General features: G+C 45.0%; 1 protein-coding gene across 2 annotated transcripts in view; it reads right to left on the reverse strand.

The window, feature by feature from the left end:
• Window positions 1–12855: 12855 nt before the first annotated feature.
• GALNT16 (polypeptide N-acetylgalactosaminyltransferase 16) overlaps window positions 12856–19579 on the reverse strand; it is a 74351-nt gene continuing 67627 nt past the window's right edge. For both annotated transcript variants that reach the window (XM_054275898.1, XM_054275899.1), the window contains exons 15-16: window positions 15287–15426; window positions 12856–12943 (exon numbers count right to left, since the gene is read on the reverse strand). In XM_054275898.1, coding sequence (XP_054131873.1) covers window positions 15289–15426 — 138 coding nt within the window. In that variant the 3' untranslated portion in view covers window positions 12856–12943; window positions 15287–15288. The remainder of the gene's footprint in view (window positions 12944–15286; window positions 15427–19579) is intronic.

Raw genomic sequence — 19579 nt, forward strand, 5'->3', positions numbered from 1 at the left:
CCTCAGACCAAGGAGCTGTATGAGCTATTTGCCAGGACTGCAGAGGAATTGAGGTGCTTGCCTGACTTCTGCTTGCCTTGTGGAGCTGTGAGCCATGCTGCTTCTTTGCTAATCACAGACTTGGGAAGTCCTCCCACAGTTTCTGGACTGCCTGCCATGGACTGCAAGTTGAGGAATGACCAGACTGGCACAACTCATTTCTTGGCAGGGCTGTTCACTAAGCAAATTAGTAGGGTGACGTTATGTGAGGTGGCTGAGCTGAAGTAGCAGTTCACGGCTGTTGAAAGGCATAATGCTGCTTCACACTACTGTACAAAAGGGATACTGGGTGTTGTGGGGAAGGGGAGAACAGGACTGCTAGTCAGCACCAACAAGCAGAGCAGCTGGTCATTTAAAGATACCCAAAACCTGATATTTGAGAACAAGCACAAGCACAGTAGATAAATTGGTGTATATATAAAGCACCCATTTATGCCCTTGCAAGCTCCTGCCAGTCAGTAATGCACTGGGTCAGGGAGTAATCCCACTAAGATTAGACTGTGAGTTGTGTTTGACACCACAATAATACCAGGATCATTTTTACAGGAATCCCACTCTGCAGCCTCCTTCAGTATGCTGAAGGAGAATTGTGTTTGCCTTCCTGCTCTGAGGGTGAAATAAACTAGATAGTTAAAATACTTGCCTACTATTGCTTCCATCATCGTGTTCTTTTAAAATAGACTGAAATCCTGACATCCATCACAATGCATTACAAGCACAGCAGGAAAGTAGCATCATTGCTGGATCAGTCTGTTCTTGTGCTTATCACCATTGTCAATGTACAGTGGAGGAAAAAAGAAGTAGTCAAGACCACCTCGTTATCTTCCTTAGTAACTAATAAACCTGTTTACAGCAAGAGGAGACTTGACTACCCACAGTATTTTCAAGGTTGAAAGATTTTTTGACTTGCATTAGAAAATGGTAAGTTGTAAAATTGCTGGTTGGGTTCTCATTACCATGTGCCAAGCAGTTTGTGCTGGTTCATGATGCACTGAAAGCAAGGGTGCTTCTTAGGATGACTTACTCTCAGAAGGAAGAGGGGAAAGCTCTAGCTGCTTGACTTTGGAGTATATAAGAGTTATGTACATTTGCAATCCCCACTGAGTAAGGGTCTGATTGTACTGGAACTCAACTACACTGAAAACTTGCTCCATTAAAAAAAAAAAAAAAACCAAAAAAAACCCCAGAAAAATCAAGAGTAGCTAGGTTACAAGTGCAAAACAATTAAAACCTCCTGATTTTCAATTGCTCTGAAACTGTTTCAGAGCAATTCTGAAATTGAATTCTGTTCTAGATCCTGGTGAGCATTGAAACAAATTGGTTTACTGTTATCATAGGTTCAGGGGGGCAGGGAGTTTCAGTTAGCAGTTGTCCAGCAGGAGATGGGCTGTGGGTGAGGCTAAAGACTCCTAGCCTCAGTTAGCATCTGAGCCACTCATTTTAGGTACCCACTGGCCTTTGAAGTCTAAAAGCATTGACTTCAAGGTAAAATGATAAATAATTTTTACTAGCTATAGATAATCTGCAAGAGTACATCTGTTAAAATAGAAAATTAATTTTGCACCTCTGTTGTACTAGTCAGTTCCCTCAAGCTTTCCACACTGAGTGTATTGTCTGCTATAATGTTACTCAGTGTTGCCCAAATACAAGGTACCATTCATGGAAACAGCAGGGAATGAATCTGCCACTGAAACTCACTGAATGGAGATGCTCAGCTTTGCATAGTACAAAGCAGCTCTCTATTATCACCCACTAATATATGCTTCTTCCTCACTATATCTGAAAAGGATTAAGGTAAAACCTGTCTTGATTTGTCATAGGAAAGCATTAGATTGTAGGAATTCGTTTTCTCATTACTGTAATCTGAACTATGCCTATAGGAACATTTTATCTGGATGAAGTTTGGGCATAGCTCCAATTCATAGGTTTTATTCAAACTCTTTGTGCTGAGTTTGCAGTGACACATAAGTAAAACCCGCATGCTGCATATGCCTGCTCAGCACCATTCCTGGTGAGCATTAGCAAGGGTTTTGTAACCAATTTTGTACACCCCTGAGTCATCTGCTGCTGTACCCCCTGCAGTGTCTCCACAGTCCCCAACCAAGACTGTTGCTGTGGGCTGTCCTGTGCATCAGTGACATCCACACATCTGGAGCTCTGGAGCTGCTGCCTGCCTGTGTTTGTGCCAGGTAAGTCAACAAGAGCTGCAGAGGTGAAACATGTGGCAGTGTACTTGGAGGCTGTATTGTCTGGGCTCTGCCACTGACTAGATCCAACACTTGTGCTGCTCTGATCTCTAATGGAGTGCTTCCATCTAGTGTATTTCATTGCTGCTTCTGCATCACTGCATCAGCCATGCAGGAAACACACTCCCAAATTTAAATTATCTTCTTAGTTACCATGAGCACTGGGCTACATACACACACACAACACAAACCTGCTGCCCTGAGAGGTGGGGAATGTCCATCCTTGGAGATATTGAAGACTTGACAGAGCGCTGATCTGATTAGACCCATTAGACTCACTCTGAGCAGCATTTGACTAGACAACTCCTGGACCTCTCTTCCAATCTAAAACAGCCATTATTCTATTGGAGTCACTACTAGAAAACCCCATGTCACAAAAAATGAGACATCTGAGTCCCTACTCTGGCCAGTTTCATGCAGCTGCTCGAACTCAGTATTCCCCAGGCCACTGAGGACAGTGCTGAAAATGGTAAGCCATCACGTACTCAGGAGTGGATTTGGGTGACAAGAGTAGCATTCACTAGGTTACAGAAAGTATAACTGCTCCCCAGTGATAAAAACAGGGTGCAGAAGGGTCAAATTTGATTTTGTTCTCATGTTGTCTTCATATGAATGAAGGGTCACACGGGATACTGAGAATAATGCCTTGCCATAGAGGTTAAGTCCCTAGAGGTCATCAGACTTGCCACCAGATGCAACCCTCCATACTCCCCACATCTTTCCAGCTTTCAAGTAAAAGAAGAAAAAAAATATATAAAGGCCTGAGAAATCTGTGATGTAGTATAAGGGAAAGCTCAGAGGCATTGCAAAATGCCAGGGGAAGGTAAGAAGCAGGCCCTACATGGCAATGGAGAAAAAAGCAATTGCACCTGTGCTTCCACACCAACCCCCCTCATCGGGGGCCAAGGCATCTTCCTGCAGTATCAAGTCACGTACTTGCAAGGAAAATGGAAAGTCTGTGCTGCCAGAGCTAAACATAAACCTTGCTTCACATTTCTTTCTTAATGATGGCTATTTTCAGGTTCAAGAAAGAAATGAGGGGCAGGGGGGGATTTCTTTCTCTCTCAATACATTAACTTGATCCCTGAGGGAATTCTTAGCTTGTACAGTTATTCCACTAGAATGCAGTAGAAGCACTAACCAGCACATAGCAAGCAGAGTAAGTGTTCAAATCTTCTCTTCAAAGTGCATTCCCCAAATCCAGAATTGTTTCTTCTCCATCCTCACAGTCTCTAGAAATTTAGCCAGTGCCAAACCAGGGCTACTTTCCTTGTCTGGCTTGCAGTGGTCTTCTTAAACACATTTCATTAGTATCCTAAATTCTGTGCCAAGTGAATTTAATTTCAATTTCTATTTAATTTATATTTGTCCCCTGCTAATGCTAGCAGTTTTCTCCAGGTTTTCCTGTCTTTGAACCTAGTTCAAAGAAATAACCATTGCATCAGCTGCACCTGCAGCTCCAAATGAAGATTACCAGCCTTTCATACTGTAGTAATGATATTGCTTTAGTCTTAACCAGGAATTAATAATTCAATGTCCCCTAAAATTGCATGTTTTGTTTTTATGTTTACAACACAATTGTTCAGTGCACCCTCTATTACTTGCCTCTATCATGCCCAAGTAAAAGCACTCATTATTCATGCAAAATTAAATAACTTCAACTAGAAAGCTTAAGAAAGAAACACATGAGAATAACCAAGTATTTGATCTTAATGAGGACACTCACCTCAGATATTCCAGAGAACTCAAAGCTTGTCTGATATAAACAGAGTAAGAGCTACATTTAACTGTGTTGCTCTGTTTCTTGGCAGAAAGGCACCCAAATCAGGTCAGCCATAGCTCCAGGAGGTATTTCCCTTCTGAAAAGTCCAAGGAAAAACAGGGACCTCCCTCCAGCTTACAATTAATGGACTAAACATTTTGATAGCATGTTGCATAACCTAGGCAGCTCTCTGCTCAGTGTGCTGCCTTCCCTGCCTGTGTCACTCCTCAGACCCCTTTCTCCTTGGGGACACCTCAGCAGCTCACTCAGAGCCCCACGTGCCTCTTACAAGCGAACAGCAGCCAGGAGGGCTTTTATCAGCCTCCACCTGCCCCCAAGGACACCTCAAATAACACATCTTAAGCTCCATAAATCTGGCTTCTCTATTTAAATTATTTCTATAGAAAATTCATGACTACCTCCAGGCATGCTGTCTTTAGAAGTTAGACATCACTCCAACCTACTTGCACGGAAAAGAAGAGATCCAGCCTCAATGTATTTGACACATAATTATGATGGAAAAAACTACCTGTGTGTCTGGCCCAGACTCTCCCTTGGCTCCTGGAAGAACATAAGAGTAAAATGCAGTTCTCAGCCCCATGCCAGCTGAGCAGTTAAATGATGATGAGCACTTTGGTGCACTTCCTCCTTTTCCCTCCTCACACATGCATCCACCTAACTGATAATCTCCTGCTCCACCTTTGTCAAAAATCTGATACTCACCCTAACTAGCAATAAGTAGTGCTAATTAGTTAATGCAGAGCATCCTCAGAGAATGGAAACATGCCTTCTTCCTATTTACTTAGATAAGCCTGTTTATGAAGAGAAATCCATGGTGGCTGTCAGATGCAAGGATGACAGCCCTGGGTCAGGGTGTCAGTGCATCAGAAGTAACTGAGGGCCCTGAGAGTGTTTTGGGAGAGGGACTGCCAGGCAATTGCCCTGTTCCTAGGTTTGTCCCTAGACACTTGGTGCAGGTCACTGACAGGAACATGTCAATGAGCTTGATGGCACTTGTATCTGATCAGATATACCGAGGAACTCTGCTGTTGGGGGGTTTTTCTGGATGCTTTTTATTCACTTGGCAAACATCTCCCACAGATATTTTGCAGGGAAGATGAAAGGGTTTCAGACCTAAGGTAGAAAGATAGTGGTTTTTTCCATATACTTTCCATATATTTTCCTCGTTGTTTCCACAAGTTTGATGTTTTGGGCACGATATCCTGAGAATGAGAGACCTTGTGATGATGTAACTCTAGCTGATACTGTTACTGTTTAGGAGCTGTTCACTGGTGAGCTTCATGAAACTCAGAAAATACTTGCTCCAGAATGCAAGTGGTGCAGCAAATCAGTTGAAATATGTACTTTGTGGCACTGGATAGTTTTTAAAGTGACCCTTAACATGGCAGATAACCTTTTTTTGTAAACTTAAATGTAATTAATAACACTGATTTAGCCACATCCGCATTTCTTTGAAGTCTAATGCTTCAGCACTCTTGCAATTACTTCTCCAGATGAGTTCTAGGGGCCTTGGCAATTGCTCGCTGCTGCTATTTCGATCCTGTGCCTTAGGAGCTGAAACTCAGTTATAGAAACTCCATCTGAGTCCATTTAATGAACTGCATGAATCAGAGACCTGCAATAAAGCCCAATTAGAAACGAGTGCACAGGGAATATTGATCTCCTTAAAACCTCTTACAGCTTTCAGGACCTGCCTGGTCACTCATCACTGCAGCAGGCACTGGCCCTTTCTTGCTGGCTCCCTTTCCCTCACTCGCCAGGATTATGGTCAGATTAAGATGTGATTGAACAGATCAGCTGGTGGGAACCCTGGGGTATGAGGGAGAGCCCCCAGATAACCCTTCTCACACATGCTCACAGTCCTCTGAGTCAGGTTTTACTGCTAATTCAGAGGGAATTTGTACAGCAGTGTCTGCTTTTTCTCTGAGCAACACAAAAAAAAAAAAAAAAAACAACAAAAAAAACCTGTCTGAGATTTTATCATCCTTTTTACTAATAAATATGGTGTCTGGAGGCTCTTGAGCTCACACAGGTCACAGCTGACAGCATTACCATGCAAAGCACACCCATGAAAGGGTCCTGTGACCTCCCCTCACTCAGACACCTTCAGCCTTGTTTGCAGGGTATTGCAGGGATAAGAACCCCTATGGTAATGAAGCACACATTATTAAAATGAGACATTTGAATGAGAAGTTCAAGAAGTGTGCATTAAAGGGGATTTGTGGCATCCTAGCCAATACACCACTCAAAGTCAGATGATTTCAAACTCTTTTCCAGGCTGCACCCCAGATGATGTTTGGTGTCCAGAAGCCCATATCCAAAGGCTGTGGGTGGGACTTGAATCGTTTGGATCATTAGATTTTTGGAATTATAAAATGTTCAGTTGTTGTCCAAAGCTGGATGCACACCAGATATGCACATTTCAGTCTTCACAATTCAGGATCCACTTCAACACCCACACAGAAGCACTCCAGTCTCAGCTGTGTTCAGTCCACCTGTGTGAATAAGTGCTAAGGAGCTCATAAACAAATTGTTCCTCCATTTTACTTGATTTGGGAAGCCTCCTCCAAACACAGCCATTGCAAATAAATAGAAAGACAACAGCAAAAGCTTTCTCTATTTCACCAAGCTGCATAGGCTTGTCTGGGGCTGGCAAGAAGGATTAGAAGAGAAAATGTTGAATGTCTTATGATGAGGGTCTTTTGAAATCCTTGGTTTGGAAAATCTGAGGATGACCTGCACCAGAGGGAAAGTAATTATAGTTTCCTAGTAGCAGCTGGGGTATTCACAGGAAGGTCTTTCATTCCAGGCACTGTTCCAAAGGCTGTTTATGAGCTTGAAATTAAATAGTTGCTGAAAAAAAATGCAAGTAATTCCTGAAGTAATCTTGGACTCCAGGCCTTGCTCCAGAGACTGAAAGCTCTTCAACCACTAGGTTAGAACCACACATCCTTTATTCAAACCAAACTTTATTATCATGTGAAGTCCAAAGGAGAAGAGCTTTAAGAGGCAGAGCTAAGAACAGCTCCACCTTGGGAAACCCCAGTTTCCCAAAGAGTCTGCTCCTGCTCTGATACACTGCATTGGTACAAGGGTGGGGGTGATTCCTGCCAGCCGTGTGAGGCACAGCAAGCAACGCCCTCCTATGGATTTCCCTAGCAGGACTCTGGGAAAGCCAGTGCAGAGCCTTGTGGCAGCCCTGGGGATTCGCAGTTCAGCAGGTGCTACCGATGTCCCTGGGCAAAGGGGCTCCAGCTGTGCTGGCAGCTGCTGGTCCTGCCAAGGGCTCTGGGATGCTGCAGGTACCCACCAGTGACCCAGCTGTGTCCTGTTCTACCCTGGGAGAGAGAAGCTGCAGAGACAGGTAGAAGCCAACTTTTGTACAACCCTGCTGCTCCAGGCTAAGCTCATCTCTGATTTGGGTACCTGGCTTACACTGCTGCCAGGCTGGTGTAGGTCACTGGCACTATTTATTTTCAACAAGATCAACATGAAACTGGGAGGGAGAAATTGAATAGTTCTGAAGAAATACAGACCTCTCCCTCTCAGGACAGAGGATTTGTGCTCTAGAGCTTTCTCAGACTCTTCAGCATGAGCTCAGTACTTGCAGATATCTGACAAACTCTTGCCATGAAAGTTTAGAGTAAACAGAGGTGATGTGTGACACGTTAAATGTTGCTAATGAGCATCAGGTGTTTGCAGGGAAAAATGGCTTCTCCTCTTAGATATGGTAATTATTTTAAAGATCTATTTAGCATTTAGATTGCTTGGGGGGGAAAGAGCTTGGAAAAGTTGATTGCCTTGAAAAATGTTCCAGTACCAAGTGGGTCTCTTTGAACATTGCTCTCATCTTCACAGAAGAAAAGCAGAGGAGACACTTCATCTTGGGGTAATTAAAGGGACTTACACATCATTGTCCTTGTAAACAGCGTTATAACCACGCAGCCTCCAGTTAAAGAATCGTTTAGGAGAGATAAAATTGAGAGATTGAACAATCTGCACCGAAGCTCTGAGAGGAGCTGTGAAAGTACCAGCTTGAACTAATTCCACCCCAAGCACAAGACCCTCCGGTACGTTTTTGGACTTTGCCACACCTGTTGCATATTTAATTCTCCATTTTCATCAACAGGCAGCCACATCATCAGCTCTCACACGCTGGGTGATTTAGCCTAAACAAACCTCATACCTACTTGAGCACTTCCCTGCCCATTGCTTTTCTGCTTGCCACAGCAGTGGGAACAACACTGCATCTCTTCAGTAGGGGTGAAATGCCAGCCATCACCTTCAAAACACACCAGCATTGACATGATTTCTAGTTTGCCCTCATTATATTGGTTGGGAGGACTGGGAAAAAAGGTGGTTTGGTGGGTAAAAAATTCACACAAACTTCGGTGAGCTATAAAATATGCCATCTCTTCAAATAAACTGTTCTCTGTACTTTGTCTGCAGGTGTCCCTCTTCTTTGAAACTGCTGTGGGCACTTCCAAACTACAGCTTTGCTGCAGGGCCAGCTCTGGCACCCAGGTGCTGCAGGGAAGCCAAGAGCAGAGAGCAGCAAGTCCACAGGCCAGAACTGAACAAGCACCAGGAGAGCCCATGGCAGCCCCAAGGGGCAGTGACAAGAAATGCCGAGGCAGGAGGCGCAAAGGGACCTCCAGAGTTGGGATGGAGCCTGGGAATGCTCACAGCCACTCTGGCAGGTAACAGCCACCATGCTCACAAGGAGCTGAGGCTGCTTGAGAAGGGCACACTGAAATCCACCCACCAGCTGGGACTGGGATGAGGAAAGGCAAAGCAGCCCTGCACTCTTGAACAAAAAATTCAGGGAGAACAGCCACTGGGAAAAGAAAGTAGACAGACCTGGAAGTGCAGAGGGATTCATGGGTGGCCTTTTGGGTCAGTGAGCCCATTTTGTTCACATGATGCTCATGAATTTGTGCCTCCCCCAGGCACTGGCCAGCTCATCACCCAGCACACTGCTGCTGTTACTGCCAAGCTCAGCTCTGCTGCAGGCAATGGTAAGCTGTACTAGTTTCCATGGAAATCAGAGAGAGAAGCTGGTTTCCACCAAAATCACATTCAAAACACAGTTTTGTCCCAAGTGGATTATTTTGTTATCTTTGCTCTCATTTTTTTCCACCATGCAGTACAGATGAAACTGAATTTATTCTAACGACTCAGATTTGTAAAGCACAAGTTTCACCAATAAGTCAAGCAGAAGTTGCTATTTCCATTCAGATGGGATGTTTCAAAATAACAAATAACTGAACACTTACCAGTGTCATTTTCAGCACAGAAATACTACCTTGTTCTGGTTTTAATTACTGGTCAGTCCCGGTGAGATTTAAGCAGCATTTCTCAAACAGGTCCAGATCAGTCAAAAAACTAAAATGTTGTTCACTTCCCTCATGTCTCCAGGCTTCCCTTGCCCAGTGGCTCCTTTGCAGCATGCTGCAGCAAAGGAACATATTTTAACACAGCTCTACACTATATCACAGCTGTTTGCAAAACACCTTACACAAACAAAGCCCTAGAAATGGGGGTGGCTGCTACCTTGCACCCCATCTGGGAGAGTGATGGAAAGACAATGCCTCCTGTCCACACATGGGCACAGAGTTCTCCACTGGAGAAGCAGAGCCAGAAGCCCAGCATGCTGCAAATATCCTATTTATTTTCATAGGGTACTGTACTGCTGATTTTTTGCTACTATAGCAGCAAAACAAACATATTGAAAACAAGTTTTGTTTCAAGTAGATCTAAACATCTAATTTCAATATTTGCAGTTCTCCAGGGCTTCTCTGCTTCTGTTTGAAGTTCTCACAAGTCATGATGAAGGAATGAATCTTAGGCCCCCTAAAAGGAAGGGATAGAGGAGCTCTTCAGCCTCTGTCTGAACACTCACCAAGCAGTAGAGACCAAGAGAAAAAGGATGCAGGGAGTATGTTAAGATGCTTGCCTGAGGGAACAGCAGTAGTCAGGTTTCCAGATGCTTCTGAACTTAGAATGTACTTCTACAATGCTGAAGAAGTCCAGTTGGAGGGCTAGAGATATCCCCTTCCACACACCCTGCAGCCCAACAGCAGAGGGTCTTGAGACTTAAGAGACATTCCCATAAGGTCTCTGTATGAAGCAAATGCCTGTTAACAAACTGCAGTAAAAGATGGTCCTTTGGCACCTAGATTTGTCACTGAATGTAGCCTGGAGAATACTTCTATTTCTAAGAAAGTAATCTGCTTTGTGAGTTTGCAAATTAAGTATTTGAGTATTTTAAAAAACCCAACCAAAAAAAAAACAACAAATCCAAATAACACTTGATTTTCCTTTTCAGATAAATCATCTGTTGAATTTGACCCTGCTGTGGACATGGCGTTTCTAAGTTTTCAGCCTCCAGCAGAGAAATTACTCCCCTATAATTCTTCTCACATGATATTCTAGTCTCTTTTGGGGCACCTGTTTCTACTCCAAACTCTTCTGTACCTTATGTATGTGTCAGGCCAGCATGTGTCTGACCCTGTCCTCCTCAGAGGGTAACCCACCCCTCACCCATTTCTCCTTCCCTCCCAACACCCCCAGTTTGGCTCTTCAGAAGATCAAAACCCTATCATTCTCCTAGGCAGGACTAAAAAAGTCTTCCCAGCCATCACTACAGCCTGGGAACCTCCTGGTTCCCAGGGCACTTTGGTGGTCATCACTCAGGGGGACACGGCAGGGCTCCAGGGACACAGCCCAAATATCTGCTCCTACAAAAGCAGCACTAAGAGAGAAAGCCCCAGATCTTCTCCTTTCTATTGAGTTCCCCCACCACTCAAACATCAGGCAGCATGGATAAGCAGTGGTTCCCCCACAGCAGTTGATTTCCAGCATACCTTCACCCTCCTTCCTTGGACAGATGCTCTGGCACAGCTACTTTCTGTACACTCAGACCCAGCTGATCCTAGTTTGAAAAAGCTTCTGCCAGGTGAACTGGGTGAACTGGCAGGCTGTTAAGCTCTGACTTTAAAGTCTCCAAATTGGCTGGCTAGACTTTCTTTTTTCTCTCTTTTTTTCCCCTCTCTCTTGTTTTTTTTCTTCTATCTCTCTTTTTCTTTTTGCCCTCTCTTTTTGTTTTAAATAATATGAGATTAGAAAAGCTTACCAGCCTCCTTGGGGAGTCACAATATTTGAAGCCCAGCAATGCACATGCTAGGAGACATCTGTGGGTGGTGATGCCTCTTTACCCTCAAGCCAGAAGCAGCAGAAAGGTCTTTGGGGGGCTTATGTAAAAAATAGGCAGGCTGCTAGCTTAAGGAAAAGATCAAGGAGAGGGTAACAGGAAGAATTAATTCCCCACAACCCCAGCTATTTCTTTCAGCTGAAAGTCAGCCCATTAATTGCCAGGAAGGATACCTGCCTCCCTACCCAGGTGAGAAGGACCATTCCAGTCCTTTTCAGCAGGCACACCCCTGTATCCCAGCAGCATCTCTGCCTGCTGCAGCAGCATCTCTCCTGAGGCAGCCCACAAAGCCATGCAGGGAACTGCAGTCTGCGCACCTGGGAACAAACCCAGTGGGAGACAGAGCAGGCACCAGGCAAGAAAGGACACTCTTTTCCAGTAGAGGAAGCAAAGGGGAATAAGAACAGGCTGAAACACTTATTTCAAAATGGATTTTATTCCAGGCATTAAACAGATTCTGGCACATGCTTTTTTTTTGAAGAGAAAGGAAAACTAATCTGGATTCCACATAAATTACATCTGGCAAAGTGCAACTTACAAGTGAGTGGGAAAAATAAACCTTTTGAATCCGATTTCTGTACAACAGTAGATTCGGCTCCTCTTAAATAAACTCCCATTGGTTCACAGCACGGGAAATTACAGGGGATGCTCTGATACAGTAACAGCTTTCTTTAAGGGTATTACCAATCCAAATTCTCTGTCTTGACAGTCTAGGGGGCTGTTTAAAATAAACAGGAAAACAAGAATGAGCAGCTGCTTGGTCTGACTGTTACATACAGTCAGTTTTCTTGAAGAAATCCTATCAGACACCTGTTACAAAACATGGCACTGGATGGACCTTGGGGAAAAAATAGAGATAACACTGTTTTTCCTTCCCTTCGGTGCAAGGGAAGTGTAGTTTGAACAAGAGTTTGAACAAGACTTTGGGGTTTTGAACAAGACAAACAATGAGTTTGAACAAGACTTTGTTTATTCCAAGAAGAAGTTCATTTTGCCCACACTTGACAGCAGCCTTTTGTAATGTACCTCCTTTTCAGCAACTGCTAAAACACACTGGAAACCAACAGCTTCCAAAAGACGATGTGTGGGGAGGTCTGAGTTGAGCTAAAGCAATGCTTTAGCTGACAGAAGAGTGAGCAGTTGGGAGGTGACCTCAGGTGAACAAGTCCAAAACCAAGTAGAATTAAAAAATGAAACTCCAAACTCCACAAGCAATTTGAGTTACTAACATTTAGCATATGTCCACCTTTGCCCTTTCCTCCCCCAGACCACAGCACCTGAAGAAGGAGTGTCCCATCTTCAGCAGCCCCAGCTTACAGCCCAGAAGGATGCCAGTTCACACTCTGCCAGGAGAGCAGTAGGAAAGAGGCACAAATAAACCAACACAGCCAGTCCAGGTGTGTCTGCCCCAGGAGCAGTCAGCAACCTCCAGCACGGGGGCCAAACACACAGCCAAGGGCAGCAGCCACTGTGCTGGCAAGAGCCCTTGGCATTAGGGCTGGCCCAGAGCTTGGGGAGTGTAAACAAGCAGAGCTTCTGTGGTCTGCAGCAGTCAGGAGCATTGTTGGTAGAGGAGCTGGGTCCTGGTCCCAGAGTGGTTATGAAGGAGGAACTGCAAGAAAGCTGCACACACAGTGGGAGCAGGGAGCAAGGAGGCAGTACCTGGTAGAGGAGTGAACATGCTGTTAGCTGCAGCACAAAAGCTGCTGGAGAGTGAAATGGGGGGAGGTCAGATGGCCCACTTAGGCTGTGCTTTGATGAAAACATGTAATCCTTTCACACTTCATTGTATACAGAGCTTACAAACAGTACCTGCTCAGCGGCCCTTCATCTGTCTTTGCATCAATATTTTTCAAGTCAGGTAGGTAAAAACTTGACTGTTCCTGTCTCCTACAGCATAATGATGCTATTCTGAAAGGACCATCTCCTGAAGATTCTTGTTAAAAATGCAGTAGCTAATAGGGTGGCATCTCTGCCCTCAATGGGTCTGTCTGGCCTGCTCTCATTCCATTCCCAGGCTATTTTCCTTCCTTCTCTGCCCTCTCCTAACCTCAGTGGTTCTGGCCCAAAGCATCCCTATATAGGAAAGAGAAATCACTGCAGAGTCAGTGCCCTCATTTCCACAGAGAAGAGCAGCTGCACCATTCTGTAAGGATCAAAAGGAACTCCCTTGTGAGTTTTCACAGTGCAGGCAGGTCATTCTTCTGGCTAATCAGGGCTGAGATGGGGATCTGATATCAAAGTGAAGAGGGAGACAGGATAAGAGCTCCTGCCACGTGATGGATTTAATTTTTTTACATCAAGAACAAAAAAACATTGTCCAGTTTTCACACTAAGCACATGCAATATACCAAGAACATTATCTGTTCTTTTGTCAAATGTTTGGGCTAATACCAAGCTAAGAGAAAGAATTAAAAACAGACACAAACATGATCAAAAGGAAACAGCTGTTCAGAATCCAAATGAACAACCTGTTTCTTCTACACAGATCAGAAAGGATCCAGGCAAGCAATTGCCTAATGAAGATGGTCCCACCATCTGGTTCCCCTATCAGGTTCTTGGAAAGGAGGGTTGGTTTACAAAATCAGTCTCAAGAGGAAAATTTAACAGATCTAGTTAGGAGAAGGTAAAGTTGTGGGGACTTTATTTGAATAGGTGAGCATCCCTTGGCAGGTTTGAAAACCCACATGTGGCTAGAGCTGACTGGTAACTGGGAGCAGGATTTGGGATGCTAGCTAGAGACCACCAGTGCCTTTGGTATTTCCAGAACACAAAGGAGCCTCTCTCAGGGCAGCCCTACACTGTGGCAGCATTTGTGCAGAGGGCAGTTTCAGCTTCACCAGCTAACCTCTCCCCAGGGTGCTCATCAGGAAGAGAGGGGGGTTTCAAAAGTAGAGCAGCCCCAAGCCTTTTGGGGTTTTGTCCTTGTCCCTTTTGTCTTTCTCAAAGAGAGATGGAAAAGCAACTAGACAAGGGAGTGGGTGGTTTGTCACGCCAGGCTCTGTTCACAGGGGCTGTGCAGAGCTGGAGAGACAAGAATGAGAACTGTGGCCCTGCCCAGCCAGCAGCAAGAAGTCTGCTATGGCCCCTTCTGTCTCTCACAGTGGGGATCTGGGTGGGCTCCTGCCACAGCCTGAGCCATGTGCAGCACCTCTGTCTGTGTGTGCTGCCCACCACCTTTGGGCAGTGGCTGGCAGCACCAGGAAGAGCAGCCAGAGAACAGCCCCAGCTCCCCTAACATCCCCAGGGGTTGGCACCTGTCTCTGACTGGCTCCACCAGAACATGGTACCCTGAACCTGCAGGATTGGGCTACTCTTGGAGGCAGGGCTGGCCTTCCACACATAAAAAAGCTGGAAGGAAGACTTCAACAGGGAATAGTCCCTGAAACAATCCCTGGTTAGGCTGGTAAAACAGTGTCCCTTTTCAATCTCTCTTGTCAGCACTGCCCAACCTCAGCAGAGGAAGGAATGGGCCCACCAAAAAGAGGTGACAAACCTGCCCCCAGGATCTGCTAGCTCCTTCCCAGCCTCTCCACTGATCATGATGACTCTTCTGGCCAGTCCTCACTGAGAGACATATAGGTGCATGACATTAGAGCAAAAAGCCAGGGAAGCCAAAGAGCTACCAGTGTTTGTACAAGCATAGCCTAAGCTGCTGGACTGAAGGTTGGGGACTCTGGATGCAGAGAAAGGAAAGGATGGGGAGAGCTGCAAGTACTGGGCTGGGTCCTCCTCCATCTTTAGGTGCAGCTGTGCACAGGCATCAGCTACAAAGGAGAACTTAAGACAAAAGATGGGAAGATTTTGACAACTGTCCTGATTCCTCTCACCCCCAGCTTCTTCTCTGAAAAGCTCAAAACCATCAAGTGCTCAGCTGAAGTGGTGGCTTACTGATGAGCACAATGAAAACATTTAGGGTCAGACATACAAAACCATTCCTGCCTCCCTGATCCCCTCTTCTCCCAAAGTCTCATGCACAATGAAACAAGGAGATCTCTGTGCTACCATCATGTTGCTTGTAGCAGCTCCCACTGTTGGCCAGGTACACCTGCTTGGCAGGGGCTGGTCACCACTCTTCCAGTCTGGTTTTCCAGGCAGAGACCGCTGACAAAGTGTTGAATGAAACTGCCTTTCATCTTCCACTTCTGTGAGGAGACAGAAAAAACAGGATGTTACTTCCATTCCCCTACAGAAACGTGACTTCAAGTTGAGGGTAATCCCAAGGCAATTCCAACAGCTGGGGAAAATGAAAATCTGGGCACAGGGCAGCATCTCTAAATCACTGGGCTCCTGTACTAACAATAGCTGCAGTTAGGTAGGGTTGGGGTTTAGCTGAGTTACAGGGCTGGATGCTCTAGAAAGCAAACAACAGTAGTGGTCATAGCACCAAGCTTGGGCTGAATTCAAGAGGCACCTGGACAATGCTCCCAGGCACATAATGTGACTCTTGGGGTGTCCTGTGATGGGCCAGGAACTGAACTCAGTGATCCAGATGGGTCTCTTCCAACCCAGTGTATTCCATGATTGTGTGATGCTATCAACACAAAAATCAGCAAGCAATGGGATTTTTAAAGCACATTATAGTCACAATTTCTGGGTCATTCTCTGTCCTGGACACCAAGATACCCACCAAAACTTGAAACCCTCCTATGGTTGCTTCCCAATCCAGGGAAAGCAAAGCACTGACATGCCTCCCAACAGTGAAAGCAACCTGTCCATATAAAGCAAGAATCACACTTCCTAATGTTTGACTGGATCTCTCTCTTATTCATTGTTCCCTCATCTGTTCTTTCATCAAATTCAAAAGGTCTCATATACAACCTTTTCCTGAAGGTCCACTTTGGTTGTGCTACTGACCAGGAAACAAAAACAAGTCTTAACCTTGAATTTAAAATTCTGCTGGGAAAGGGCTGTACCTTCCATCCCTGCTGGAAAAAAACCCCAAACCTGGGAACACTGTGAATGATAATGAAGAGAAAAGTAGAAATGAGTCTGTAGATTTGGGATCTCCCAGATGAGGCAGTATAATTCATCTCCAGTGGGGCACAGCTGAGCTCAACAGGTTGAGAAGACTGAGGGTTCCAGGCTCCAGGGATTTTCCCTTTATTCTTTTCAGTCACAAAGATGACCCAGCTAGATTTGTGGTCTGGGTGCTCAGTCAGTAAAGAGCTCAGGAATATTATGAGGATGTTTTGGCTAACTCATGAGACTGATGAAGAAAAAGAAACAGTTTGACAATACTGATGGACTTCAAGAATATTGCAGAAAAGATATGCAATGGAATTTTAGAATACCCTGCAATACCTGGACAATGTCAAAACCTACAAACATTTTAATTCTTGGGTAGCATAGCAAAAGGACTGCCACATGCTGTGTGGTTTCAGATATTCAGTTATGTTCACATATTGCTGGCAGCTGTTATGTGTCTTGGAGGGCAGGGCAGTTGCAAAGCCCACAGTAATCTGTTGCTCCTGTATCACGTATTTCATCAAGTCTAAATACCAGAGGCAGCATCAATTTGCAGTATTGCCAGCCCTGTCTGACAGGACAACAGTAAAGGAGAGCTGTTTGTGCAGCAGGAAAAAGCTGATTTTAACAGAGGAGGGGGCAGAGGAATGCAGTGATGATGGACAGGAAGATACAAGGCAGTCTTTGCACTACAATGCCCTCACCAGCTGCTGCAACTCACTGCCTACACAGGTCCCAGAGCCATCTGGCAGAAGCCTCCCTACGAAGAGCTGAGGAAGAGTTAATATCATGCAGCAGCAGCTGTAATGATGGAGTGCAAAGGATGGGGTCTCTCCCCCTGCAAGCTGTGCTCTGTGCCTGGCTGGTGCCATTGCTGCACAACAGCCTCCCCAGCAGTGTCTCCCAGTGCCACAGACACCCCACTGAAGAGTCTCTTGACCTTCTCCAAAGCACAGCTACTTCCCTGCCCTCCACTTTCCCACCACCTCTGTATTTGTGAATCCTCACTCTCCATGTTCCACTGTGCATGTGTGAGAGGAAGCTGTCAGCTGCCTCTCCCACACACCCCACAGCTCACCAAAGACCCTGCTGCAAATGAATACGCTGAGATTTGAGATGGAGGACAAGGCCAATGAGCAAGAGGCACTGGTTTTCTTCTTTCTTAGCACCACTGGAGGCTTGCTCAAGTTACTCCTTCAGAGGAGAGACCTGCTCCTGTGGCAGCCATCCCTGCAGAGCAGGTACCCACTGTGACAGGGAGAGTCTGCAGCAACAGGCCCAGCAGGACAGCAGCAAACACTCTCCAGAGCACATCTACTGCTGCTAACAAAATCAATCAGCTTCTCAGTGAGCCACACCACTGGAAAGCCCAACATGTCAAGCCACCCCAGATCCTTTTGTTCAAAGTAAAGTGGGGTGGGATGGGGAAGGGAAGGAGGAGAGGGCGGGAGTTGAAGGTGAGGCTCATCTGGGCTGTGGGGAGGTGCCATGTATGCAGCTGTTATAAAGCACACCCACAGTAAAAGCCAAAGTAGGGCTCCTCATCTCAAATACATGGGTTACCTTCAGAATGACAAATTTTAACTATTCTGATCACACACTCTGCTTTTGTGCCCTTCATGAGATACCAGAGCAACTCCCCTGACTTCACCTGAACCTTTCACAAGGCCTGACTGCAGACCACAAGACTACCAAAGACAGCCCAACATCCTCCCCTGCAGGGACACAGGATATCTCAGAGCTCCCAGGAGGGTGGGCAGTGGCAATGGATGGGAACAGGAGCCAGGACATTCATCTCCCACTGTCAGCCACCTCAGAAAGGAGCCATTTAGTCTAAACCAGTTGCCTGGTGACATAGTTACAGAGGGGTCCCATAGGTACAAGCCCCTTCTGGGAGGGCCCAGCTTTCTCACAGACCCCAAGGGAAGCTTAAACTGGTAAGTTTTAAATGACACCAGTAATGACCACCTTTAGCAAAAAAAAAAAAACCAGAGTAGACACATCCTGCATACAGGGAGTAGTCTCTTCTCCTACACCCAGACATTATGACTGGACTGTACGTGGAAGGAAAGCTTTTGGAAGATACAGGCATTGCACAATCTGAGAAATTTTGGCTTGAAAATCTTCTTTGGTCTCCCTTTCTTGTACAATGGAGATAGTACAGTTTACTGGTCAGAGTAGGTCTGGAGTGAAGATGGAGGAAGAAAAAAAAAGAAACCATTTTTTCTTGGATATATTGTGTTTTGATCCTCTTCCCCAGTGTCAACTCAAAATGCCCCCCAGTTTTTTTGCGTATCTCTCTCTCCATCTTTTTTATCTATCATTTCAAATTGGTTTTAGGTGGCTGGATAGAAGCATTCCACATGCAATAAGAGAAAAGCCAGAAATAGCCAGTCTTCTTCTATCCAATATATACAAGAGCTGAAATTGTTTACACTAGTCTAATTTCTCAGGGTAATCAAAAGTTTTCTTTTAACCCCCAGTAATCCAGGTAGTGCAGGGTTTCTCTCAAAACCCTAGCTGTGGAACAATGGAATTGGCCAAGTTCAGGAGGCACAGCTGAGAATGGCAAATTTTGCTCATGAGGACTGAGATGCTTCAAACAGAAATGTATGGAGAGCTGATAACTGGACTAGCCAAGGATGCTGTAAGTTGTAACTGAGTGTATTTGCAGAGCCATGGGCAGCCTGAAGCTGGTCTTGAACACTAAATTTTAAATACACAAGCAGAGACAGAAGATGGAAAAGTTCACATCAGCATCCAGCAAGTACTGTCTTCCTTTGAGCACTTAAATTTGTAAAACTAAATCACAACTAAGAGAAACTCTTGTCTCCTGAAAACTACTTTCAAGGTATGGCAAATTGCCAGTATTGTTTTACCTGCTTATTGTCATGAAGGTGCTGAGTCAGACAGGCTTTCTCTGCTTTTCTTTTTGGATACTCTATATAAAGTTGCATTCATCTTCAGGTAATATTCCCTGAGAAGTAAAGTGGGAAAAATTTCCCAATGGCATACAAAGGGACACAGGATTTCAAATAGTGTTTGTCTCACAAGAACACTTAGTGTCCTCATTTTCAGGCTGAGGTCACATTCCTTCAGAACATTTTAATGAAATATAGCTGTTTAATAGGATTTCTCAGCATTTCTTGTTCTGTTGGGAAATATTGTGCCAATGTTTCTCATTTTCATTCTCTTGTTTTAGGGTCTGACTCTCACTTTGCCTTCTATTTGTCCTCGCTATAACACAAATTAAAACACCACTCCTACTGTCAGTCAGAGCCAAAAACAAAGCTGAAGGCAATAATTTATTGTGCACTCAACTAAAAATGC

Source organism: Melozone crissalis, unplaced genomic scaffold (assembly GCF_028551555.1).
Source record: "Melozone crissalis strain CALT ecotype California unplaced genomic scaffold, PUWL_Pcris_2 ptg000018l_1, whole genome shotgun sequence".
NCBI classification, from domain to species: Eukaryota; Metazoa; Chordata; class Aves; order Passeriformes; family Passerellidae; genus Melozone; species Melozone crissalis.